The sequence below is a fragment of the Sebastes umbrosus genome, chromosome 12, assembly GCF_015220745.1.
Source record: "Sebastes umbrosus isolate fSebUmb1 chromosome 12, fSebUmb1.pri, whole genome shotgun sequence".
Lineage (NCBI taxonomy): Eukaryota > Metazoa > Chordata > Actinopteri > Perciformes > Sebastidae > Sebastes > Sebastes umbrosus.
Genome location: NC_051280.1, coordinates 18,127,172 through 18,153,583, shown reverse-complemented (window position 1 = coordinate 18,153,583; position 26,412 = coordinate 18,127,172). Strand labels below are relative to the sequence as shown.

Genomic DNA, 26,412 nt, shown 5'->3' with positions numbered 1-26,412 from the left:
TTTACAAATCAAAATATTGCAGTTGTTCTGCAAACATCAAATTCCTCCTAAACTATCTACCAAGTAAAGTTTCTGTATGTAGTAAATTTGATATTAGGCCATGCAGCTGAAGAGTCATCCTTCACTTTTCATCTATAACACCTGGTTTGAATAAATGTTCACAAGGTTGGGGGGATTTGAAAGGTGAGTTATGTCATCATCTAATCCATCCATCATAATTTCATCATTGTCCAGTGAAAACCCTGTAACAGTCGCCCTTCGTCGCCGCTAGTTCTTTGATGTCTGTTTGGTGTTTCTAGGTCTCTAATGATCTCGAATTTTGGGATGAACTGAAAGATTAAGTGCTCCTACTGTATATGAGTTGAGAAGATTCTCCAACTTCTTGGGCTAAATAAACCATTAAAAACCTAATGGACTACCTGGAAAGTGCATTACCACAAAGCTGTGAACAGGGTTAGTTTTCTTGTGAAAAGGTCATGTTTTGGATATACACAGGACAGCGACAATTTGGTCTGAAAACTGAGCTGGAATCAACATTTAGATTGACTTTGTGAGGCTCAATCAGAATATAATAAACCGCACTTATTCCAGTAACAATATAATTTATCTTTCCCTCACTAACAAACTGACCTCCTGCAGTAAACTGAGTTTCTCCAGCTCCCACTGGTGGTCCAGGATGAGGCTGTCGCTGCGAGGCCTCCATCCAGCCAGGTTCTCCTCTCCTCGGACGTACGCCACCGAGGTGTCCAGCACGCGCCTGCGACGACGCTGCATGCCTAAAGAAGAAGATGTTCTGTGAGTATTGTAAATCAAAATACAAACCCCAGTTTTACTGATTATTTCTTTGATTTTGTTCTGACCTGGACTTCCGTTGTCCGCTACATGGCAGAGGGTGACTTCATAGACTCCAGTGACACGATTACTGAGAAGGAGATGGATGAAATTAATTTAACAACTATTTTTATTGAACACGTTTCTTAGATTGAGAGGATATATAGTCCAGAATCAGATTGTATGAATCAATAAACGTGTACCTCTCAGAGGGCCGGAGGCAGCCAGTGCTGAAGAGGTTTCTGATGGAGCGAGAGGCCGGCAGCTTCGCGTCACGGGAATAAAACACCATGCAGAAATCTTTGGTGATCACTGTTGGCTGAGTGCAGTTCTCCATCTAAATATAAGACAGCAAGAAATCAAAATCCAGAAGGTCATGCTTCGACTGAACTGTTCTTGGTTTTAAACAAGTATTTATTCTCATTGTTGACAGAATGTTTTAGTCTACAAAGAAGAAGTAAAACAACTGTCCCTTGGTACCTCTAGATAAGCAGAGAGGGTGATGTAGATCTTCTCCCCGTAGGGAGTGACTCTGTTCAGAAGCAGAGAGTTGTGCATGGAGCTGTCCCACGCCGCCTCAAATCGGTAAAACGTTCTGTGAAAAACATAAATCTAGTCATCTATCTATCTGCATGATTTTTAAATTAGAAAATTGTCAGCCTCATAAAAAGTCTGTGAGCATTTGGCCATTTTGTTATCAGAAACAATAATTGATAAAAAGTTAAAATGATTGTCATTTATACCTATGATCAACTCCCAAGGAGACGCTGGCGTTAGCAAAGGATAAAGAGAAACAGGACACGAGTTAGAAACTTTTAACGGCAGCTGTTAAAAGTTTAAACTCAGCAAACCATACTGATTCATGCAAACTGAAAACTGCATTGAAGCCAAATAATATTTGATTATAAAAGACACATTGAAGCAATGTTAAAAAAACTAAACACTAAATAATGCAACTGATCTGGCTATATGATAAAAGTTTGTTAACAAATTGAAAGAGGAAACTGTTGTTGAATATCAAAATATCAAATACACAGAGAACAATAAATTAAAAAAACATTCAGTGAATTTAAAATCAGTTTAAAATGTATACTTGTCGTTGTGTTTTGGCCAGAAGTATCCAGAAGACAGGATGTTGAGGGAGAGGATGTTGGGGTCGATGATGGTCTCATCAGCCTCTGGTGTGTTTCGAATACGACCTGAAGTCAAACGGGATTAATCCGGTGAGGAAACTGTACTTTTAAAGATTTCTTCCCACTAAAAACTAACCGACTTGACCAAAGATGTTTTTGAGTTGTCCTTGTCACTCACCAATAACCAGCTCCTTCACCTCTTTCCACTCAATATCATTTCCTGTTTCATGAGCGATGGTGACTGTGATCCTCCTCTGGATGCCCTGAGAGGTCCAGACAAGATAAACCAGTTAGTCACTGGAGTTCCAGTGGTGAAGAGAGAAACAAAAAATATTCCAGGCTAAAGCCCTATTCGCATGGGACTAGTATTACCAGGGGACCTCTTGTAATTTAGAAATTATCCCCTAAATCTGTGTTTCACATTCGCATGGGACAAGCACATTTTATTTTACTTAAATTTATTGACATTATCCTCCGGGTATGATATCAAGCCTCTGTGTAACATAAACTTATATATAAAATATTATACTATATAATAATTATATTTAATATTTTTAATATTATTATATTATATAAGCCTATTTATGTTTATATAATATTCACAAAGACTATGTGAATGGGTCTCCATGGTGCGTAACGAGATGAGCCTCCTGAATTTGCACCCAAAATGTTTCCAAAACTTTCATTTATAACTACCAACGCAGCCTCCGTAATTCTCGAGTGGGAAAGAGGAAGAAAAAAGGCACGGAGAAAACGAAAAATCCCAAATTCACAGAGATGCCGATTCAGACGGACTAATTATCACATGACCTCTGTGTTTTGTGAGATATGGTAGGTAACTTGAGGTGGAATATTTACTTGACAAATGACAGATTCGCACAGGATTAAGATCACAGATGACCTCCGCAATTATACAAATGACTAGAGGTTCCCAGGTATTGCTAGTCCCATGCAAATAGGGCTTAAGATAAAACAACTGGATGGATTGTGTTTGCTAAATCTGGATCATGTTTTGTATTTTTTCCAGGTTTTTAAACTTTATCACTGCTATTAAGTTTTCTCCCGAATGTTCAAATCATAGATACAGGAATAAGAAAATCTGGAAAGCGATTGATTCATAGCTATATTTGTCAGCTTATATGTATATGTATATAAATGTGTAACTGGTAATTTGGTGTGACATATCAGACCTGATGTAAGAGGTATGTGCCGTGGCAGGGCATCCCTCCTCTGTGGTCAACAACAGCTGGGATGTAGCTACAGAAAGGGAAGTAATCAACACATTAAATGTTAATTATATTCACTGCAGAAACAGAAAATAAAGTATTCTTTGTGCATACAGTATGATCTAGTGACGTCCTTGCTTTATGTTATTTAAGTGGAAATAACACAAACGCAGGCATAAAGACGTGACTCACTCTCCGTTAGCTTCCAGCTCACAGATCTCAAAGAAGACCATGAGGTCATATTTGGCGTGACACGGTCCTGCGGTGGAGCGAGTCAGAGTGCTGAGCTTTGTGGCCGGCACTGGAGGAACGAAGAGAGAACAGATTAATGTGTGAAACAGAGTAAACCAGCCTTCTAACCGTCTGATATACTCTCAGGTACATTAAATGTCACTGCTAACCTGGTTTGGATAAGGGCATCACCCTGGGGAACTGCCTCCTGGAAGGTCTCAGTGGACTAAAAAGACAAAGAAATGAAACGTGAGGAAACTTTCTTTCCATCTAAAAAAAATCAGCTCACAATCAGTCATCAGCTGGTGGAAATGAAAGGTTCCTGACCTGATGAGGTCTTTGCAGAGCGGAGGGAAAGGCTGTTTCTGATAGTGACCAAACACCTCGAAGACGATGGGTTGAGTCTTGATGTACTCCACGAAGGACTTTGTCACCTCCACTGTGATCTAACAGAGAAGAGAGGAAAAGCTACTCAAGACAACTGTTTGTGATCAGTAATATTTGTTAACAACAGGTCTGAATGTAGTGTTCACTGTTTACATTTTGAACATGGTAGAAGCCCAGCGGAGGACCTCTGCCCGTGTTCTTCAGCGGCTCAGTGGAGAACGCTTCGTCATGGCGGTGGATGAAGCTGAAAGAAGTGAAGACATTTTAATTCATATTATTGTAAATAAGAAAACGTAGTCAGTCGATTGATTTCAATCTTGTGCAGCATCTTTAACTACCACTTGGTGATTAAACTCTGAAGCACTGAGGAGTCGTTGTTTTGCATCTTATTGAGATAATTTTTCTGCTGATTATTATCTGATATGAGTTTTAATTACAATACGGTTGCGTCTGAAATTCCATACTAACAAGGTATTTAGTACGTTAGAACAGTATGTGAGATATTTTTCTTATATCCAAAACCATAGTATGAAACCAACAGTATGCAAATTGCATACTATTTCTGGTGAAATATTACAGTATGCAATGCTGGACACTACAGCGACATAAATATCCCATAATGCAATGCGGTAGTAACGACAACGTTCTTAAGAGACGTTGATGAACAGCTCTGTAACATCAATAACGCTTCAATTTAACTGTCCCAATCATTGTTTTGGTCCCATGAGGTTAGCACGGGTTACCGTGGTTACGTGTCTCCAACTGGCAAGGATGCGCTCAGGAAGAGACATGGAAATTACAGTCAGTGTGTCCAAAAAGATACATACTGCTGTTTATTCACACGAATTTATGTCGAACGATAGTACACCTATTGGGTATAAAATTCATAGTTTGCAATTTCAGACTATATGTTAGTTAAGAGGTGTACATGTGCATGCATTTATATACTATTATTAGTCCAAAGTCCAGCTGCAAGAATACTTTAACAGATATTAAAATAATGTATTATTGTTTATTATATTATAGTAAAAATATTTGCATTTGTACTGCATTTATCAGATCGTTCATAGAAGAGAGAGATTGCTGACAAAGACGAGGCATTTAGTGAGGATTGTATTTCATACACTGCACATTAACATTAGACATGACTTTGTGAAGACGTGCTTGAAACTCACTTGAACTGGCAGAAGATGTCGGCGTACTCGGCTGAGATGCTGGAGGCCTGTAGGACAGTGACTCTGAAGGTGAAGGTGCTGCCGATCTTCAGATGAGACAGAGCTGTCTCCGGGGAGAGGTCCAAAGGAAGATCCAGACCCAGACCTGAACTCTTCTCTGGGCTGGGGGGAGCCTCAATGTCGGCTACATGGAACAAAGAAAGAGACAGAAACACACATGTATCTGGTATTAAAACTTTTTAGATCATTTTTCAAATAATTTAAGAACTTATTTCACTTTGAAATATATACTGTGTGGTTTTTTTAGACTATTGGGCTAGAATGGTTTTCAGTCCCTGCCTCACCTGGACAGGTGTTGTTGTTGACTTCATCGGCAGTGATTCCCATCTCTGAACTCCCTTCTCCCTCCACGATTCGCAGCTCCTCCTGGGAGGTGTTGGAGTGGGAGAGACCAGCAGGACACGACTCGGTCTGGAACTGGAACAAGACAGAAAACAATCAGCCTGGATCCCCTTTACACCCAACATCAACATTCAAGAGTATAAAGCCTCAACACTTTAAATGATATCTGACTTTTACTGGTTGTAGAGGACACATTTAGAGAATACCAGCCAATTAGTACCTTCTCAAACTGTTTGTCTTCAAAGGAGATCTTAGCAGTGCCTGACTGCCTGACACCAGAGCCATAATCAGGGGCCTCCTCATCAGCTGATGGGAGACAAGACGCAGAGACAAGATGTTAAACCATCATTTCGTAATACAAAAGAACTCAAAAGAACTGCTACAACAGCATCTGACTGTGATACAACTGATATTTAACCTGTATTTGTACCTGAGATGGCCTGCACAGCCACTCTGAGGAAGCCTTTCACCTCTCCTTTCTCACTGACGATGGCCACGCGATGCACCAGGGGCACCGGGTACAGCAGGTTACTCAGGTACACAAAAGCCCTGAGGAGACGTTAGGGAGCAATGAGGGGATTTCACTTTTAACATGCTTTTATTGTGCAATAAAAGAAAGAGCAGAATCAATACTGCCTCCAGGAGGGAGGTGACGTACCTGCCGACCAGACGGAACCAGGGGAAGCGGTCATAGAAGGGGTCGCCTCCGGTCAAGGCGTGGTCACAGTCCTCCACAGCGCTGCTGGGGAGCTCTGCAGCACGGTCGTACATCTCCCTCATCAGGTCCAGCCTCTGCCTGCAGGGGGCAGCAGGGAAAGAAAACTTACTAAGGGCCTGCCTATTGTTACTGCCTGTACTGATGCATGGATCAAAACTATGGAGGACAGAAACTGCCAAAATAAATAAATACATACATACATTTAAGAAAAAAAAAAGAAAAAAAATTATAATAGTTAATTAATTTAAAAATTCATAAAAATAAATACATAAATGAATAAAAGGGAAAATTTAAACAGAAGTTTAAATAATAAGGGAATTAGTAAAAAGATAAATATATAAAGAAGCAAATCAAAACAGAAATATCAATTTATGTCACATTTTATCAATTAATTAATGGCTACATTTATTTTTTATATTATTTTTGCTACATTTAATTACTTATTTATTTATATATTGAGTAATTTATTTATTTTATTTTTTATTTTGGCAGGTTCCATCCTCCATAAAAAACAGGATATAAAAACTGAGATGAAATAAAAACACATATTATAGCAGATTAAAGGCACCGTTATATAGAAGAATAGTTGGTAAATAGCTTAAGTAACTAGCTAAATAGCTTTGAGCCCTGTATTCATTTGTTCTTTAATGACAAAACCACTGTACCTGAGTTTCTCCAGAGTCCAGTAATGTGTGGCTCCGTTCTTCTGATCTTGCACTTCAACGGCGACGATGGTTCGGGGGAAAGGTCGTCTCTCCCTCTCTTTGGCCACACTGGGGGGCAGCAGGTCTTGGGGCAGGGGGGAGTAGAGAGTGTCTGTCAACAGGACGAACTGGAACTGCACCTGTGGACGACACCAGGCATAAAACATGAGGGACTGCTGGGTAATATCCTCCTGCATCGTATCTGCAGTATAAAATGAGGATTTCACTATTCTTCAAATACCATTTCAACAGCAGACACAGACTGCAAAAACTTTACTTTATGTCATTAAACATGCAAAATCAATTCCTAAACCTCATGTCAACACAACAAACAAGAGGACTGATATGGTAATATATTGTCTTCATTAAACAATAACATTTCTACAAGTAACACAGATTAAAGTCAGGTACTACTACAATTGCACAACATCAGAAGGATTTTGTAGCTGCAATATTCATTATAAAAAGGTAAGAGTTCAATCTTCTGCTTATTGAAATCAAAAACTGAAGTTAGACATGAAGCAGGAAAGTTTCATTTTGGCTAGAATAAATGCTTCGTCATTATGCACCTTTTATTAAATGGATGTGCGACACAGAGCTAGCATTCAACACGCAGCACTGTGTATTACAAAGTGATGACTCACTGGGTTAAATCAATGTCGTGAGTCCAGAATGGCCGCTGACAGATACTTAATAACCTGAAGTCTGGACTGAAGAGGAAACTCTTCACCAGCATCACATTAAAATGATGCCACTCTGACAAAGCATGATAATTATACATATTATTCTCAACTAGTGCAACAAGGGTACTGTGATATTAGAGAGGGATAAAACCAAGGCAACAACAAAAGGACAGATGTGAGTCAACCTTTTAAAAGGCTTTAACAACAAAGGTACTGTATATGGATGTAGCTTTACAAAAATCTATCTTGTTTACCTAAAACAAAAAAAAAACTGAAATAACGACAGGTAACACATGTCGTATCATATCTCACCGTGCTGAATAAGGACATAATGCTTAACAGTGACAAACATCCCACCTTTTTCTTCAGCTCCACACTGATGGCGTTGGCCTCTTTGAGGAAGATGGCGTTGCCCCAGAGCAGATCCCTGAGAGAGGTGAACTGGTAGAAACGCCACTTCCTGAAAGCCCACAGAGCCAACTCTGTCTCACGTGGCGTCCACGGCACTGAAGAGGCAAGACAACATGATATGTGAGTACAATTTTTGACCAAATAAAAGCCTAATTCAGAGATGATTGTTGCGTCGAGTCAGTTAAAAAGTGACAGCATCACCTTCCTCTTCGGGCTCCTCTTCTTCCTCAGGAGACTCCAGGTACCGAGAGTTCACTTGTTTCTGAAGAGCCGCCAGTTTACTCTCATAGTCCTGAAAGAAAACCGAATGAGCTGCGTCTGTATGCGATAAATACACATTTGAACTGGTATTTTTTTTATCAGGTACCTTCATGTACTCACCAGCCTCTGCTGTTCTAGCAGGTTACTGGCTTCTTCTCTTTCTTTGCGGTATTGATCTTCGAGCTCCTGAAGCCTGAAAGTGATTCAAGACTATATGTCAAAAAAGTGATAGTTAAATGTACAGTAAATACACAATAATGTGTTCTCCACACACACACCTCTGCTCCATCTCCTGCTTCATATCGATGCCTTGTTTCTCCAGCAGCTCTCTCTGAGCGAAGGCCCAGTCGACGGGCTCCACCGGCGTCTCGGCGCACGGCGTCCTCTCTCGCTCCAGACGAGCCTGCTCCGGGTCAGTGAAGCGGAACACGTGGCTCTTTCCCATGATGATGCGGTTCCCTGAAAAAGTACACAAGAAAATATTAGTTCAAATGCTTTGGCATAAAAAATTACATTAACTCTTCAAAAAACTGGCCTCCCGTTGCCGGCTGCGGGGGATAGTCCTCTGTGTTTCGCGTCATCATGTTGTACGTTCATGATGACGTCATTACGTTACATGCAGAAGGGAACGAAGCTATCAAACTGCCTTTGCAATCTTATAGATTGTTAAAAAATATTTTGTTCATGTTTCTACATTCAGAAATATTTTTGGATCAATATGTTGTGTGTGTATTTAATTACATTGTATGAAAAATGACATCACAATAAGCAAAATTACCAATATAGGCCCTGTCGGACCATTTCCATTGCAGAGTTCAAAGGGTTAATTACAGATTAGATCTGTGTTATGATATTGAAGTTTTTTGGTAGCCATCCTGATTTCAAAACACTTGTTTCCACATTGGCATTAATAACGTGACACAGACTTAACTCTTACTCTCTTGACACAGCTGCTTCTGTTTTTTTAACAAAATAATATGACGCTTCTGACGTACCAGATCGTAGAACGGTGGGAGAGCTCACTCTCTTCCCGTTGACGTACGTCTCTGAGCCCTCGCATGGCTCCAGGATGACGCATCCTGTTCAAGAGAAGATTATATCACTATTACAGTCTTTGACACACATACAACATGTCTGTCTTCACTTTCAATATGTCTTTATATGTTACAACATTTATTTAACATTGTAATTATTAAGCGAGACCTTCTCCTTGAGGACCCGTGGTGCTGCTGAAGGTGCAGTGTTCATCTCTGATAAAATGTCCGCTGAGGACAATGTCCTGGCGAGTCTTGGCATCTTCACGGCCAACCCTGAGAGAAGATAAGGTAAACCAATGAGACAAATTCAGCAAAGTATCTGGAATAAATCTCAAAATTGAAAATAGAATTACTTGGTGATGCCGTCTTTGATGTAATACAGCAGACACTCTGACATCAGCGGGTCTTCATTCAGGTTCACCAGATGAGGCGTCTAAAGGGAAATAGTGAGAAGTATGTTTCAGTGTTTGCGTGAGTTTAGACGGATGTTTTAAATATATCAAACTGTTGTGCCACAGTGACGAGCATCGTACCTTTTTTGGAGAGAAGACGCCCACAGTGCCTCCATCTTCTCTCATGGCAACACCCATCTCAGCCAGCAGGGCCTCTCTACAGGAAGCAATCAAGTTTCTTTATTTATCAGATGCACAACAATTACAACAAATCTTTGATTCTTGGATCTCAGGTTCCTTAAAACAATGCTCATTAAATATGTATTTAAAAAAAGAAAAATCACACAAGTAAAAGCAAAATGAGAATCTAAGACATAAAATAGTGCAAGTTGAAATATAGGGCTTAAATATAAACATAATTAGATATAAAATAAGTAATGTAAATTTCAATTTGTGAGATACAGTATTTCAAATTGATAAACTGGATGTAAACAGGAATGTATATGCATAATGAGAGGTAATAAATATATATACACAGAGGTGTAAACAGTTTGTAATTTCACACATGCTGCTAGCATAGCAAGAAATATGGTGTAGTCCTACTTTCAAAGTAATCTGGCTATCCAACAATGTAATATCTCCTTTAAGTCGTTATATCCATATTCAGCTAAAGAGTCAAACCATCAAAAATAATCCATTATCACCAGGAATATCTAGATCTAATATCAGACTCAACCAGAACTTACTGACTGGGTTACGTTGATGGCAGATAAAGCTTCTTTTGAATTGACGATAGCTTGGTATAATGATAACAAAAGAACATTTTAGCAGGTCTGGGATCGTTTTTAAAATTATATAAAAGATGGAAATAGGTGCCTATAACATGTAAGGGGAGGAAGACAATTATTTTATTCAACATCCTTCATAGTTTGAAATGATGATGTGCTTTGTAATGTTATGTTTATGTGCTGAAATATATATATTTTGGGGTTTTATGCATCTTTATTTAACATGGTTGTATTGTTTGTATTGAAGTGTTTGTTTATTTGTGTGTGTTGTTTTTCTTCATATGAAGTTTGACTTATCCAAAATGTAAATAAAAACTTAAATGACTTTGTTTTAAAGTGGTAATCTTGAGGATTTTCATTAAAATAAATGTCTTTTAAGTCACTATCTATCGACAAATGAGGTAACACAATGGTGATTGAGCCTATGGCCCACTAATGAAGGTATTGCAATATTTATACTGTATATTTGCAGTATTATTATGAACTGTAACAGTGACCCTGAACAGTTTTTCTCCATCGTATACACACAAAAAATGGAACTATGCACACAAATCTGAAAACTTGAAGCTCGTGTTCATGGAAATATAATGTTTCTATTCTATTTCTATGCTTATGTATCAAGAACGAGACTTCAGACTACTAAACTCTGAGCACAATTCCGTTTTAACCCAAATAGAAAATCTAAATCAACCAGGACTGAAATCTTAAGGAATGCCACTTTCATTTAGATTAAATATACTGTAAATCCCTCGGTGTAGAATAATCTGATTGAATGCTATGAATCATGCATGAATATGTTTGACGAACCTCTCCATACGGATGGCCTCGGTACGTCGCAGCTTCTCTTCCCATGTCTCGTTGAGCTCTGCGATGATTTTCTCGGTTTCCTGTTGGCCAAATTAAGACAGATATCTAAAATTATACAAATTGGAATTATTCCCTTTGCTCAATCTTGGATTTATCAAGAGGTTTTCCCACCATTTTTCTTTGTCTCTTCTTTGATTTTCTCATTCCCACTCACCTTATTTCTGTCCATAAGCCCATATCTAACCTCCCATTCTCTAACCCTGCATCATCTTTCCTACCTTGAGCCTCTCGATGGCCTCTTCGCTGGCCGGGCTGAAGATGCGGTCGTGGAGATTGGCGATGGAGCCGGCGCGGCTGGACAGGGCCGAGAGCGAGGGGGAGGGACTCATTCCTGTCATAACAGTGGACACTGCGGAGAGATCACCCCTTTGATTGACAGCCTGGCGATTATTCACAAAGTTCTTGTAATCGCACAGGTCTGCCAGAGAGAGAGGCGTTGCATGGAAGTGAGCAAGGAAGGAAGGAAGGAAGGTAGGAAGGAAGGACAGAAGGACGAAAGGACGGAGCAGACGCCGGGTAATTAAGGAGAGACATCGGGGATTGAGAGGAACACGCAAGAGAAACAGATAAAAAGGGGAACAACGGGGAGGAATACAAAAAAAAAAGAAGAGAAAGCTCAAATAATGGATCAAAGAAGCAGAGGTCATTTGCTTACCAAAGCCATCGCAGACAGAGAGAAAAGAGCAACTCACACTGATGGAGCACAAAATGCCAAATAGACTGACAGTTAGAGAGGTTTGTGTTTTTTTTTTCTCTGACATTGAAATACACGGAGACGCACTCGACAAGCTCGCAAGCATGACAATGTTATGAGAAACAAAACCAAAAATATATACATCACTACAATGCATCAAGACCAAATACAGCCTGAGTTGTTTCTTGTGTTTTGCATGTCCTCGTGTTTTCAAAGTGTTTGGCACAGCGTTTGGTAGCACAGCTCCCAGAGATGCAGGTCTCTAAGCACCTGACTCATACTTCAATTAGCTCCACACACAGAGAGCCACGATGCAAAGAAAGGAGTTCCTCAGCAAGCTAAAATGGCGTCCTCCCAGTCAGTCCTTTCTTTCCATGATCACTAGTCTCGTAAAACCAAATGCTTCGAGTCTGTCTGCATTTCTTTTTTTGGCAGAAACAATTCAGATTCTTAATCAACGGTTTCAGGATCTCGGAGCAAAGCTTCTCAGTGAGATAGAAAATCCCAGACAATTTAAAAATTGTGTTAGAAGGATGAACGTATTAAGAGGCTGGCCAGATTAAAAGAGAGAATAAAAATCACATATTACCATGGAAACCAGAACTAATGGAAAGAAAAAAGGAGGCCATTTCGGAGAATTCCTGAGAAAAGACTAAGAGTATTTTTGTGTCGCTCTAAATAATCATGTGGGGTTTGAATTTATTTCACTTAATTTAAGTCATGTTTGACTTCATATAGAGTCTCTTGGGATTGTTAGTTAGGTCTCTGGTGTGGTGAAGGAGGAAGGATTCATTTTTAGTAGTTGCAAAGCGCAGGCTTGCTCGACTTATACACACATTTCAAACCAGCGATGACGGGGCCGGTGCAGCGATACGCTGATAGGACAGAGGAGAGAAGAGAATGAGTGTGAGAGACACCCTCACTCCAAGTTAAACTGTCATCCTCCGTCTTACATGTACAGTCAGGGTCTAAATTCAGGTTGGTCTGTGTGTATGTGTGCCTATATAAGTGCATTTTTCTGTGAGTGAGCGTTGTGTTTCTCTGTGCGACACTCACTCTCTATGATGTCTCCCAGGCCCTGTGCGAACAGCAGGTCTCTGAGGCGAGCCACCTCCTCTTTCAGCTCACGCACCAGACGGTTGTTGGGGTCCTCGTTGATCACAGCGTTACAGCGGATCTGTTTAGCACGGTCGGCGTACCTGGAGGAACGGAGGTCATTGAGGTCAAGAAGCCAACACAATGCACATTTGACTACTGAGGGTGGCGCTGTCCTAATAAGAGTAGCTGGCCCTGTGCTGGATACGCAATTATAGATCCCACGTGCGTACCTACAGGCTATGTGACAACTGTCAAGCACAGGCTACTGTTCATGCTGGAGCCGCGGGTGGAAAATGTCTGTCAAAAAGAAGTAGAGTGGACACAAAGTTTTGGGTTTTCCAACAAAAATTGACCAGTTCCTATTTCTTCAAAAGGTAAATGGGAAACCAGTGTGCTTGAGGTGTTCACAGCATCATTCAGTGCTCAAGGAATATAATATTCGGCGCCACTATCAGACTTATCATGGCGAAAAATACAAGAACTTGCAAGAACAACTGGGAACAGAGAAGATAAAAATGAATTGTTGTCAGGTTTTAGGAAACAGCAGTCTGTTTTTAGATCAGAGATCTCAGGCTGTTCATCACCTGTTTTGTAAATGAATTGTTCATTAGTTGTGAACGTTTTCAGAATGTACTTGTACTTCTTTACACTAAAAGAAAGTTTATTATGCAATGGTTTTACTGGTCTGACCCACTTGAGATCAAACTGGGCTGTATGTGGCCTATGTGCTAAAATGAGTTTGACACACCTGCTATAAAGCATGATTCCTCAGGCTCTCAATACTGAATTACAATGACCAACTAATGACAATATGAGCCTAACATGAGAAGGATGCTACTGTAAGTACCACAGCTAAGGAAGAAATAATGCATTTGTTAAGACGCTACAGAAACATTGCAAGTGCAAAAAAGGTCAGCAGGCATTTGTAAGGGTCCATAAATAATGCAACACTACTGAGCTAATCAATAATATGCAAATGTATGCAGCAAAACGCTCCAAAATCTAATCAGTACATCTCCTCTGCAGGTTGAACATGTAGCATAAGTGTGACATTATCTTCAAAATGTTATTTCTAGGTGAAAACATCTCAGTTAATGATCTTTACAAAAGGAAGTTATTGACATGTTTCTCACCGGAGGGTACTGAGGGTCTCATCATAGTTAATATCAGCAGGGCTGAGGGCAGCCACCATGGCGGTACGAGAATTTCCTCCTAAAAGACAGAAAGAGACGATGTATAAACTGACACAGAAAATGTTTGTTTTTTGGTAAAAGCTACGGTTCATTTGGAAGGGTTCATCTCTAATGTTAAGGGATTTCCTGGTTAAATAAAGATTAAATAAAAATAATTAAATTATTATAATGTGTGCATACCCAAGTTCTCCCTCAGCAGCCAAGTCAGAACTGAGTCTCTGTAGGGAATGAAACACTCCACCTTCTTCTTTTTCTTGTTCTGTACACAAAATAAACACAATTTATTCTCTAATCACATCGGGAACATTTTTTTTTTTTATATTGTATTTAGTTTGCCATTTCATACAGTATGTGTTAGTACTACTGACCTTGTTTGGTACTGAGTCTTGCTGTTTTGAAAAGAGAAATGCCAGCATTTGTTATTTGGACAACATAAAATAATAATTTGTATCAGCACATTTTTGATGACAAGTGTTGAAAAACATACCTGTTCAGCCAGAGCAGAAATAACCTTCCCCAGTGTGGTCAGAGATTTGTTGATGTTTGCTCCTTCCTGCAAATAAAAGCCAGTGTCATTACGCATTTTTCCATCTATTTATATATTTTAAAATATGGATTACTGCATTCAAACAGTCCTCCTCTCACCTTCAGTCTGGTTCCTTTAGCTCCGGTGGAGTCGGCTCTCTCGCTGCCAGCCAGGTCCACCAGGCTGATTTTGCTGACCTGTGATGATACAAGAGATTTTCAAAATAAGATGCTCTGTATAAAAAACATCCACCTCAGCTAACATATATCACCTGAAACGGCACTAGGAGAACTGGCAGTAAAGTGTGGTTATCAATCAATACAACAACACAATGATCAGATAACTACACCACAGATAGCCACCACTCAGGTCATTACAGGTCATAAAATCATTTCTGCCTTGTTGCATCTCTTCTACGGCTGCTGTGGTGAAACAAAACAAATAAAATGATTCCTCTTATTGATTTGTTTGTCTGAGAATCACAGAAACATCATGTCTTTCAGTCATACAAGGTGATTTCTAAGGCTGAGCTTGTTGTCAGGACCTTTTCCGATGTGTTCTCCGATTCCATGTCGTGCTTCTTCTGTGTGAAGATGATGTTGAAGACGGCGTGGGAGCGGCTGCTGGTCTCGTTCATGTTGGTAGCAGCCACAGTCCTGAAAAAAGAAAAAAAACACTGTGTTTGGTGCACATTACTGACTCATACATTATCTTCTCCATCCATCATTACACACAGTAATCTGAGGAGTCTGTCCTTATCATTCCCGCTCTGTTACCTGGCCTTGTTTCCAGAGTCCATCAGGTCCTGGATGTCATTGTATGAAGTGACGGCTAGTTTGGACAGATCTTCAACGTAAGGTCCCATCAGAGGGTGCTCTCTGACACGCAGGTTTCCTTTGTTCTTGGGATTCAGCAGGTCACGCACACGCTCACAGTAGATTTCCATGTAACTCACCTGGAGGAGGCACAGAGACGAGGTATTAATCGGTTATCATTACTGCGTGGTAGCTGCTGGGACAATAAAAGATTACAAATCTGGTGAATTCACTTCAGACCACAGGTGGGACCAAGTCATTGTTTTGCAAGTCTAAATGTCCTAAACAAGTAAAATGCGCTCTTCACCAGATGTAATGCCATTTTAACAACAGATAACTGCCGCCAACTGGTGCTCAGTGGCATAACGTTAGTTCTTCATGGTTTCTTTCCTGCAACTTCATTCTGTTGAGTTGGTTCAAACAAAGTGGATCTGGGGAATTAAGTGTAAGATAATCAAATGCAAGTCCCAATAATATTCACCAAAAATAAATAGTCCAGAGTTCAACAAAAAAAAAAAAAAAAAATTGGGGGGGATTCAGCAATAAACAACAAAAGATAGAAATTCAGTTTGATCAGTTCAGTTTTGCCCCTACGAGTAAATCCTCTTCCCAAACAAATCAATAAAGGATCTCTCAAAGATAAGAGTGAATAAACCCAACATCTCCGACACTGTGGGAGTTACCTCCGGTACCGGACAGTTGAGCATCTTCGTGCACACACTTTTTAAATAACACATTTTTAAATCTTTGGGTTTGGGGAAAAGTATCAAGTATTTTCAAATCAAAAGGCTCAAGTCCAAGTGAAGTCATGAGTCATTGGTGTTAAAGTCTAAGTTGAGTTTAAAGTCTTTTGTATTTTGTCAAATTGAGTCTAAAGTCATCAAATTTGTCAAAGTCATTTGACTCGAGTCCACACCTCTGGTTCAGACTATCTGATACAATAATATAATTACCAGCTGCCCCTCTGCAATGTTTGTCATGTTTCCTTTAATTTATCTGAAAATCTCAAATGTATGCCACAGAAAATCAGACCCTAATAAGTTAAGTAGAAGTTTCGGGGGATAAATAGAAAGTTTAACGTCACTCACCTCCACAGAGTACCCCATTCTGTTGTCGTTATTGCTGCCATGGATCTTGGTGAAAAGGTCCTCACACAGCTAAAAAAAACAAAGAGTCATTGTTGTGGTCAAAGTTGCATTTGATTAAAGAGCATTGTATTTTGTGTTTAATTATTGGTCAGAAGTGTATCGTGTATTACCAGAGGTATAATTCCTTGCTGGTCCTGCTCTTGTCGTCCCATCATGGTGTAGCTTTTGCCCGCTCCTGTCTGGCCGTATGCAAATATGCACACGTTGTAGCCTTCAAAGGCGTGAAGCAGCATCTCCTCTCCGATGTCCTTGTACACCTGCACCTGGGACGCATAGTTGATGTCCTCAGGCTGCAGACAGAGAGAGGGAACGCAGCGGGAATGCAGAGGAAATGATGAGAGAGACGCCAAGTTATCATCTCCCACAGCCAGTAAGTTAAATACCAACATTAACAACATATTTTAATAAATTATTAGTGACTTGTTCTAGGGCAAATCATTCATTTTCTTATTTGACTAGTAGTACTTTACTGTACCTGTATTTTAAACTAAGTGATGCAGTGAAACTCACCGTGGTGTGTGACCAGTAAGAATAGTCAAAGTTGAAACTCTTGTTTTCCTTCGGCTGTTTGGGGTTCAGGATCGCTAAAATAGAGCAAAATAAAAACTGAATCAGAAACGGAGTCACTCTAATTACCTGCATAAGGTTTAATTTCAGTTGATTCACTGTCAGTTTTACAGCTGCAGGATGCATACGTGAAAACATTTGAATTCATACCTATTGTGAATCTACATCTTTCACATTCTCTCTCACCATTTTGTCTCATTGGACCTTCGCAGAGCCTTTATCATCTCCTCACACACATATTCAATTTAATTTGACAAACAGTTTTTGTATTTTTCCATCATGATCACTTCGATCCAGTTGTGTCTTGTCAACTTGATTATTGAAAGTTTTGATGCATTGTTAGAAAAAGAAGAGCAGTTTTCCGAAAAGGGGACACAAAAACTAAAACTGTGTTTCCGTTTGCAAAAACAGCAAACGCTCCAAAAGGTGTAGTGTGCTCAAAACTCTTAATACAATAAAAAAATCACATTGTGGTGTCTAAAAAGGGAAAAAAAACGTAACTTTGTCTCTTCATTTAGGACAAGATTGAGAATATTGTGAGCAGAAGACTCTAGTGTTGTCAAAAATATCTAAGTATCGATACATATCAATATTGAATATTGAAACGGTTTCAACCAGGTGCGCTTTCCATTCTCTCTTCTCTCCGACAGCGAGTTCACACCGCTATTTATCTTTAAATAAAAACCTACAAAATGTTGCCGTCATTTTTCCCCGAGGTATCAAAAATGGTATAGAATATCAATATTTTTCAAGGTATTGTATCGAAGTTAGAAATTACAGTATCGTGACAATGCTATTTTGAAATCTGCAGTCAGTGTCGTTCCGTGTTTTCTATGTGATAGATGAGAAGTGAAAGAACTTTGTGCAAAGAACCATAAATCATTAAGAGTCAAGTGACGTTGTGATCAATGCACAGTTGGCAGAAAAGAATCAAATCAATGGAGAGAGACTGTATTTCTCTTTTATGTGCTTATTTCTAGACGAAATATTTGAACGTGAACTACCAAAACATGTAAATAGAGGGAGCAGCCTGGCTGATTTGTGGTTAAGATTCATACAGTATAAAAATCTGTCTATACTTTGATCTCAACGTCCCTGATTCAATTTCAAACTGGGATGTTTGTTGCATGTTGTTCCCTGTCACCTCTTTACCTTCCACCTCCAAATAACAGCAAAATATGCTTCCCATCTTCTACATTATGATTTAGAATTCTTAGTATCAGCATATAATGTGTCACAACCTCATCATCAGAGAGCCTTTGAAACACTTTGAAATAATTTCACCTCTAACTAAGGAGAGAGACAGGGAGGACTTACTATGTTACAGTAAGTATCAAAAGCAGCTGTTTAAAATGTACCACTCATCCTGTTTAAAGACGGGGGAGGGGTGATCGCGCACGTAGAATATGAAACAAGAACTGAGCAGGAGCAGATACTCTTTCGGCTGTAAAGTGAATCCACTGCGTCGCCCCCTGTGGACGAGTTCAACATAGCAGCACATCGTGCTGAAAGGTGCACTCAGCCAGAAACAACAGTGTGACCATCCATACATCCATCCATCCATTCAGGCTAGTTATATCCACTCATCCTTTAGAGTGTGACCATAATAAATAGAAGAGGACAACTGAAGTTAATGAGTTGAAATAATGCAGATTTGAATCTTTGGCTCTAATGAGGTCATTAAAAACACCGACAGGCACAACAGGCTGACATATTCTTTCACACACACACACACACTCTTGCATCAGCTGACCCCTCGTCTGGGCTCAACCAGAACAAGGAGGTCTTTTTGGTCCCTGCAGCTCGTATGATGAGAGAGGAGAGCTGCGACGGTCGCTGCATCCTACACACACACTGACAGGCTTCAGGCCTGACTGAAGCTTTTGTTTCCTTCTCTGGACTGCTACGATGCTGCATGCCTCCCTGCCCACCCTCTTGTTGCTGCAGGGCAAAGCTGCCAACCAGACAAATAACTGAGGTGAACTGATCCACTTGGCTCAATGTAGGTCGCAGGAATAACACGAAAAGGGCAGCAGGACGTCGCTGCATTTCTGGGTGTTGCGCCCTAAAGCCATGACTTTAAAAGATGCATGACCTTAAAACTGCTATTTCAGATTGTCTCAGTTATTTATATGAACATGTTGTGATTCAGGTTAGCAGACTGGAAAATGACCTTACCAAGGGCCTCTCAAGGATTTTTCAATACTAAAAATCTGTTTGAGATCTATATAAGATCTTTTCACTGATATTATCAGCCAACCACTTCATGTTCTGTCTCCTGAGTTCTCATTGATGCCTTCAGGCCGCCGTTATCAGGCACCTGTGAGGAGGAACTAACCGTTACTCCAACTCTTTTACTCCTTCTGCTATATGGTTATTAAACTCAGACAGTAGTCATTTCATGTGAGATTTTTATCATTTATTATATTTATTATGTATTTGTTTTCTCTTTATCTATTTTATTGCTATTTATTATATTTTATTAATTTATCTGCTGTCCCTTACCGACCTCTGTTTGTCAGTTTTACTGATCTGTGATTGACATAACATTTTGGATGTTTGTCTGGATGTTGTCTGTGTGTGTTTATGGGGTAAGCTGTGAATTGAATTACCCTTCTTGGGATCAATAAAGTTGTCTGAATCTGAATCTGATTTGAGAATTGACAACCGAAGGATGTAGCCTGTTTACAATGCATAAAGGGTAAAGGAAACTAACTGTGCATGTTTTCTTCTCTCTATCATTGACATAGAGTATTCATTGTTTCAGTCAATTACTAATCCTTTATTGGATGTAAAGACAAAGAATTGACTATGATATTTTTGAAAAAAGGAAGGAACACATCACTGCAGTATTTTATAAATTACAAACAGTATGTAATATATCATACTTCTTGATGCATTTATCTAAATGTATCAATACAACGTTTCTTTTACGCCCTTATGTGTTTGTAGAGTTTTTTTGTAGCATCCTTCAAAATATTATTATTGGTATATGTTCTTGTTTGCAGAAAAAATAAAAGTTGTGTTGCCTTCACACCACTAATCGTTGAGACAATGATGTTTTTAAAGATCCCCTTCAGACATGTTTTAAAAAATATTTTTAGAAAAAAGTCAAAACTGAAGGATTATTTATGTCTGATAGAGATTTACAAAGTTCAATTATCTGGTTAGAAATTCTGAAAATTACATAAACTTCTTCTTCGTCATTGACAAATCTTTGAATATGCAAATATTTTACATTTTAAAGTTTCACTGCTGGACACAAACATGTCTCCTTCTTCACTATAGGGTCCATCAGTGTAACGGAGGATTCAAGTTTCCACATCAAACTTCTGTAAATTGCGTATTGAAACACGATTGACTTGCAAACTTGCTGTGATGTCACAAAATTCAGCTCGTATGTACATCTTTACATTCAGTTAATCAATTCGTCGATTCACAGAGAATTAAACAGCAACTATTTTGATGATCAATAAATCGTTTCAGTCTTTTTTCAAGCAAAAATACCAAATATTTGCTGTTTCCAGCTTCTTAAATGTGTGGCTTTGCTGCTTTCCTTGTTGTATATAACAGTAAGTTGAATATCTTTGTGTTTTGCACCGTTGGTCAGACATGCAGTCTGAAGATGTCAACTTGGGCTCTGGGAAATTATATCTATATTTCCACTATTTTCTAGCATTTTAAAGACCAAATGATGAATCGACAAATTGATAAAATAATCAGCAGATGAAATTGATAATGTAAAGTAATGGTTAGCTGCAGCCCGACACGTGTTGAACTCAGATTTAAGGTGAGCACAGAGAAACTTCCCCTCTCCAGCAGATGAATGTGAAAACAACCTTCTAGTGTTTCAAACTCTGCACGTATACGTCATTCTGCAGCTCAAACATCCAGGTGAAGTAACAATCAGCAAAACACATTCAGATCCAACAGTGGCTTTAACCGAAATAGGATGAACATAAAAAGATTGACTTACAGAGGAAAGTTACTGAACTTATTTCGCTCCCATAACTATGTGCTTTGGTCATAATGTGCAGCGCCAGAACCAGATGAATGAATGAAAACATTTAAATCCACATCCATCAGATTTAATGCAACTTTTAACAGATGAAAATACAAAAAAAACTGAAATACACTGAAAAAAAATGACTTGAATTTCTACTCACTTGTGGTGTTTCCTGTCATCTGAATGATGCACTTGCTGTCCTTCCCCGTCTCCCTGGAGTTGAAGGGTCGGACCCTCACCGCCACCTTCACTGAAGCCGCAGCCATGTCGCAGGAGGGCGTGTGAGTGAGCAGGAGAGCTGAAGATCTGTGTGGCTACACAGACACACACACCTGGCACCTGCACAGTATAGACGATGAGACGGATTTTAATACCAATGTAGGATACAGTCCAAACTGTCAGATGGAAACAAGGTTTTTTGTTTTGCAACATTTCATTAGGCCTTTATCCCAAAGATAAATACATACAAATACAGAATTGAAATGACAATTCATGGTCTGGTGTTGTTATTATAATGAAATATTCAGGACAGGGCCTTGTTAACTAAACCAAACAGCTCAGACTGTGACACATTCTCCATTTTCAGGCCCTGAGTCAGTCAGTTTGGCTTCTGTTAGAGACACACAGCAAACTAAAACACTGCTGACTAAATGGCTGGAACATTATTTGGCAGGAAGACCATCAGCAACCCTGCTATTCTACGGTAAAATGGCTGCTTATTCTTCGGGCATCATCCCCATGGCCTCCTCATCCATCACAGGCTGAAGGCCTTGTGATGAAACTGTATATCTCCTCACTGAAATCAAATAACACACATTCCCAAATGTCTAGAATTAACTGTGTGGTGTTTTTCACAGCATCTTTACAATAATCAATTACTACTGTTGTTTTTCCTTAATGATGTTTTTATTTTACATGTTTTCTCTGTTAATAAGCAGATCATTTTAATTCTAGGCAGCATCCATCTTCTGCCTCAATCGATGAAAAACACAATTCCTCCTAAACATATTTACAAACATTATGAATGTACAAGATGAATGCGAGGATGACACATTCTCAGAGCTGTTTGAGAGGAAAGATTTATATATAAGCATGTAAATATTGTCTCCTCCATCTTGCTTTGCCTGCCGCACCTCAAAGACATGCAGAGGCCTCGTAAACAGACACCAAATCATCTCCAAACGCTGCGTCAGAGAGCAGCTCAGCACACATTATCACAGCTAAAAATGACATTTACAGCTTTTATCAGCTCGTTTATCTCATTATAACATTTTTTTTTTTGCAAGGTGGATTTTTTTTTTTTTAAAAGACAATTGTTGACACCCTGACGCAGCGTCCTTATTTACCAAAAGGCCTCGACATCACCGACACATACTGTCCTCACCGAGGCGTGACACCCATCAGCACCGAAAAACATCTCAGAGGAGACTCGTCTTACCTCAGCAACTCAGACTCGTCGAGCGCAGAGAGGATGAATCCTCTGTCCATCCAAAACAAAACAGCAGCCGGATTCCTCCGCAGCTGACTCCTTCTTCAGTCTCCTCAGCAGCCTGTGATTCTCGTCTTTCGGTTCAGCCTACAGCATCCCTTTCCTTGGCGCATCCATACATGGAGAATCCGCCGGAGGATGATGGAGAGGAGAGTTCAGCTTCAGCAGCAGCAGCAGTAGCAGCTGGGTGGGCTGGAGAGTGAACGCAGCGGTGCGTCAATTAGAAACTACAGGAGGAGGAGGAGGAGGAGGAAGAGGATGAGGAGGAGGAGCGAGATGGATAAACAGGAGGATGGGTGCGGGGTGCTCCAGTCTGTCCTCGTCTGTCTGGCTGAAACGAGAGGGGAAAATGGCGGTGCTGCTGTGCCACCATGGATGCTGGGAGGAGGCGGTGATGACATCAGCATCAGCATCATCATCAGCAGCAGCAGCATCATGGCAGCCATGAGGAGGAGCGATGCAGCACAGACACACAGCAGAGGGAGAGGCCCAGACATGGACCATGATGAGCCTATAAGAGGGACAAATATGGAGGAAATATAGGAGACTAGAAGGATAACAACAACTCTAAGGCTGAGCTTCACTGTATAGAGCTGCAATGATTAATTAGTTATATATATATATATATATATATATATATATATAAATAAATATAAATACATACATATATATATATATATATACATATATATATATATATATATGTATTTATATTTATTTATATATATATATAAATACATATATATATATTTATATATATATATATATATATATATAAATAAATATAAATACATATATACTGTATATATATATATATAAATATATACAGTATATATATAAATATATACTGTATATATATATATATATATATATATATAAATATATACTGTATATATATATATATATATATATATATATATATAATATATTAGTTACATATACTATTTTGATACTCGATTAATCTATTTGGGTAATTTTTAAGGAAAAATAGTCCAAATTCTCTGATTCCAGCTTCTTAAATGTTAATATTTTCTGTTTTTTTTTTTACTCCTCTATGACTCCTCTAAACTGAATATCTTTGAGTTGTGGAACAACAAAACAAGACATTTGAAGATGTCATCTTGCGGGCTTTGGGAAACACTGATCAACATTTTTCCACAACTAATTGATTAATCGAGAAAGTATTCGACAGATTAATCGACATTTAAATAATCCTTAGTTTCAGTTAGTTTTTAAATAGCAAAACAATCTCAACTTAAGGTCCATTTTACTCGCGTGTTCTGGAGATTTCAAAAATATCACATCTGCTCAGTAGTCATAGAACTCCAGATGTTCAAACTTTCCATTATTCTGAGCACTTTAAGGACTTCTTCTCATCCATGTTTGTTTCAAAGCTGAATTACCAACTGTCCCCCCGGGGGGCCCCAAAGGCTCCAGGTTCACTGTGTGTCAATTGGTTTCTGGTCATTTGAGTAAGTGCAAATTTTTTAAGGAATTCACACCATTATAAAGCACAATTGTCAACTAGGGTTCTGCATTATTAGCTACTTTTGTGGCAACATACAGAATCATTGTGTCTAAATCTTTTATTATTTTAGGTAAGGTTATCTTTATTGTCCCACTAGGGGACATTTGTTTTGCAGCCAGAGTTCACATAAAAACAAAAACTAAAGACAACATCAACGACACATCAACACAATAAAACCCAGAGCTAGAGCAAAGAAATTGAAAATTCATACCCAGTACATGTATACAATCATGCAAATATGCAAGGGTGCAAGGCAAGTGCAAAAAGTAGCCACACTGCTATTAGTATGTCAGCATATAGCACTCTTAGTTAATCTTCGTTCAGCGATGATTGCACAGCACTTAATGTAGACAGCAGGGTACAACATTACACAGAGGGGGCGGGGGCAACGGCACATTTTTAACCCCAGCGTCCTTTAATGGGCTCATCTGACCAAAAATTGAGCTCAACAAGTGAAGAAGCTATGTTGCTTGTGGTGGTGTTGGTTCATAAAACATCTGATGTGGTGCACATTTAAACACAGGATCCAGGGAGCCGTTCCAACAATTTATTAAAGTCAAGGTGTGAAGTTGGATGGCAGTTGGTGGATGATTTTTTCTATTAAGAAAAGACATTAACAGATGATATTATAAATCTCATAAATATAATACAGATTACAATTAATAAGTCAATTCATTTTAACTTACATCTTTATGCATCCACAATCTGGAATTTGCCTTTTCTCCTTCACATATTAAACTCAGGTATCTAACATAACACAAAACAATCTGTTAACTTTCAAACAATATATATCTCATTTCAACCAAATAAATTATAAAGGCACAAAAGCCACATTAAACTCACATCACTCTCTCTTTGTTCTGCCTGGAATTGTTTGGAGGGAAAAGGGAGGGTTCAGGCCTGGAGGGCAGACTCATATAACCTACGGGGGAGTGGTTTAGTCAAGTGTGCATTCTATACCATGCCTGCAGGTGGGTTAGGGACTTGTGATTTAACAACAAGCGAGTAAGTGGACCTTGAGATTGTTTTGTCAAGAGCGCTATAAGTGTTGAGCCTATAAACACCTATCACTCACATGAATAAATAAAATAATGCTGTAGAAATGTGGAGGTTTACTTGAGAACGGACTATTGGTTAAAGGGGCCTCTCCAAAACTGAAGCAGCAGGAGCTGAGACATCCTGACTTTTAATCTCTAATATGGGTCAAGCTTTAAGATTTAAGAAAGCTCCAGAGCCTCAAAAGACATCATACAACTGTTGTCACAGGCAGAGTATACTCCTCAAGACGAGTAAACTGAAGCTCACACGTAAAATCAGTGGAGTTCACCTTTAACTACTTTTTCCTTTTGACAAGTATCATCATAATCCAGCATGTTAATCCATACAGAAAGTCCATTTCTGAAGCATCTGTAGTGACAACATGTGGAACGTTAACTGATTGGTTAAACAATTACTAATAAAGTAAGACTTTCAGATAAAGTAAACCGATTATATTTGGTGTTTAATAAAAGAAACGAGACTGGATGTCATAGTCTGTTTCTAATTCATCGACTTTCATTCTTAGTTACATTTCAGAAAATCAGGATTTGAATTTTTTTTTCAAAACACACATAACATGTACATAACATCCCATTTTGAAGTTTGAACTGAATGTTTATAGCGTCACTATTGACAGACAGTTTTGTGACGCCCCCTGTGGATGAACTTGTACATGCCTCTCTCTTTCTGTTTGTCCCTCCCCGGCTCCTCCTCCTGCTCTGTTTGGGTAGATTTTGAGTGTTCAGTCCAGTGCAAAGGCCAGTCTGAGGATAACAGTAAGCATCATTTATTTACCACTGGTGTAATTATTTACCCAGCCAGACTCATAGAGGGGCACCTTCTGGTGATCCTGCTGTGACATAACAGATATAAAAAAAAGGACAGAAATATGAGATTCTACTCAATTACTGACAAAAGGCAAATAATAAACATGATCTCTTAAGTCTCTGGAGCAAAACGTGGCTTTTGTTTCCTGGTTACCTTGTAAGGATATTCATAAAATAAAGCAAAATACCCCTTGATCAGGATATATCTTTGTTATTGTAAATGTTTGACCTGAATGG

The 26,412-nt window shown here is 39.1% G+C and overlaps 1 protein-coding gene and 1 long non-coding RNA gene across 8 annotated transcripts in view; both read right to left on the bottom strand.

The window, feature by feature from the left end:
* kif1ab (kinesin family member 1Ab) overlaps nt 1-23,259 on the bottom strand; it is a 31,802-nt gene extending 8,543 nt beyond the window's left edge. Inside the window, exons 1-42 of one of the 7 annotated variants that reach the window (XM_037788145.1) lie at nt 22,732-23,258; nt 21,454-21,632; nt 17,231-17,304; nt 16,831-17,010; nt 16,661-16,729; nt 15,534-15,712; nt 15,302-15,413; nt 14,877-14,954; nt 14,719-14,784; nt 14,600-14,620; nt 14,412-14,490; nt 14,172-14,250; nt 12,997-13,139; nt 12,777-12,815; nt 11,465-11,664; nt 11,187-11,266; nt 9,733-9,808; nt 9,553-9,632; nt 9,366-9,472; nt 9,158-9,241; nt 8,441-8,621; nt 8,283-8,355; nt 8,103-8,193; nt 7,848-7,996; nt 6,769-6,947; nt 6,044-6,181; nt 5,816-5,934; nt 5,606-5,691; nt 5,328-5,460; nt 4,984-5,167; nt 3,962-4,052; nt 3,749-3,867; nt 3,592-3,647; nt 3,383-3,491; nt 3,155-3,221; nt 2,143-2,227; nt 1,925-2,030; nt 1,575-1,598; nt 1,312-1,426; nt 1,035-1,168; nt 861-922; nt 631-776 (exon numbers count right to left, since the gene is read on the bottom strand). In XM_037788145.1, the coding sequence (XP_037644073.1) occupies nt 631-776; nt 861-922; nt 1,035-1,168; nt 1,312-1,426; nt 1,575-1,598; nt 1,925-2,030; nt 2,143-2,227; nt 3,155-3,221; nt 3,383-3,491; nt 3,592-3,647; nt 3,749-3,867; nt 3,962-4,052; nt 4,984-5,167; nt 5,328-5,460; nt 5,606-5,691; nt 5,816-5,934; nt 6,044-6,181; nt 6,769-6,947; nt 7,848-7,996; nt 8,103-8,193; nt 8,283-8,355; nt 8,441-8,621; nt 9,158-9,241; nt 9,366-9,472; nt 9,553-9,632; nt 9,733-9,808; nt 11,187-11,266; nt 11,465-11,664; nt 12,777-12,815; nt 12,997-13,139; nt 14,172-14,250; nt 14,412-14,490; nt 14,600-14,620; nt 14,719-14,784; nt 14,877-14,954; nt 15,302-15,413; nt 15,534-15,712; nt 16,661-16,729; nt 16,831-17,010; nt 17,231-17,304; nt 21,454-21,559 (4,299 nt within the window). In that variant the 5' untranslated portion in view covers nt 21,560-21,632; nt 22,732-23,258. Of the gene's footprint in view, nt 1-630; nt 777-860; nt 923-1,034; nt 1,169-1,311; nt 1,427-1,574; nt 1,599-1,924; nt 2,031-2,142; nt 2,228-3,154; nt 3,222-3,382; nt 3,492-3,591; nt 3,648-3,748; nt 3,868-3,961; nt 4,053-4,983; nt 5,168-5,327; nt 5,461-5,605; nt 5,692-5,815; nt 5,935-6,043; nt 6,182-6,768; nt 6,948-7,847; nt 7,997-8,102; nt 8,194-8,282; nt 8,356-8,440; nt 8,622-9,157; nt 9,242-9,365; nt 9,473-9,552; nt 9,633-9,732; nt 9,809-11,186; nt 11,267-11,464; nt 11,665-12,776; nt 12,816-12,996; nt 13,140-14,171; nt 14,251-14,411; nt 14,491-14,599; nt 14,621-14,718; nt 14,785-14,876; nt 14,955-15,301; nt 15,414-15,533; nt 15,713-16,660; nt 16,730-16,830; nt 17,011-17,230; nt 17,305-21,453; nt 21,633-22,731 lie in introns of all 7 variants that reach the window. The other 6 variants (XM_037788149.1, XM_037788146.1, XM_037788147.1 and 3 more) reach the window with 6 other exon arrangements.
* Nucleotides 23,260-24,843: 1,584 nt separating this feature from the next.
* On the bottom strand, nt 24,844-25,217 carry LOC119499039. Its single transcript, XR_005209234.1, has 2 exons — nt 24,997-25,217; nt 24,844-24,907 (listed from the first exon to the last, which is right to left on the bottom strand). It is a non-coding gene; the product is annotated as an uncharacterized LOC119499039 (long non-coding RNA).
* Between the last annotated feature and the right edge of the window lie 1,195 nt (nt 25,218-26,412).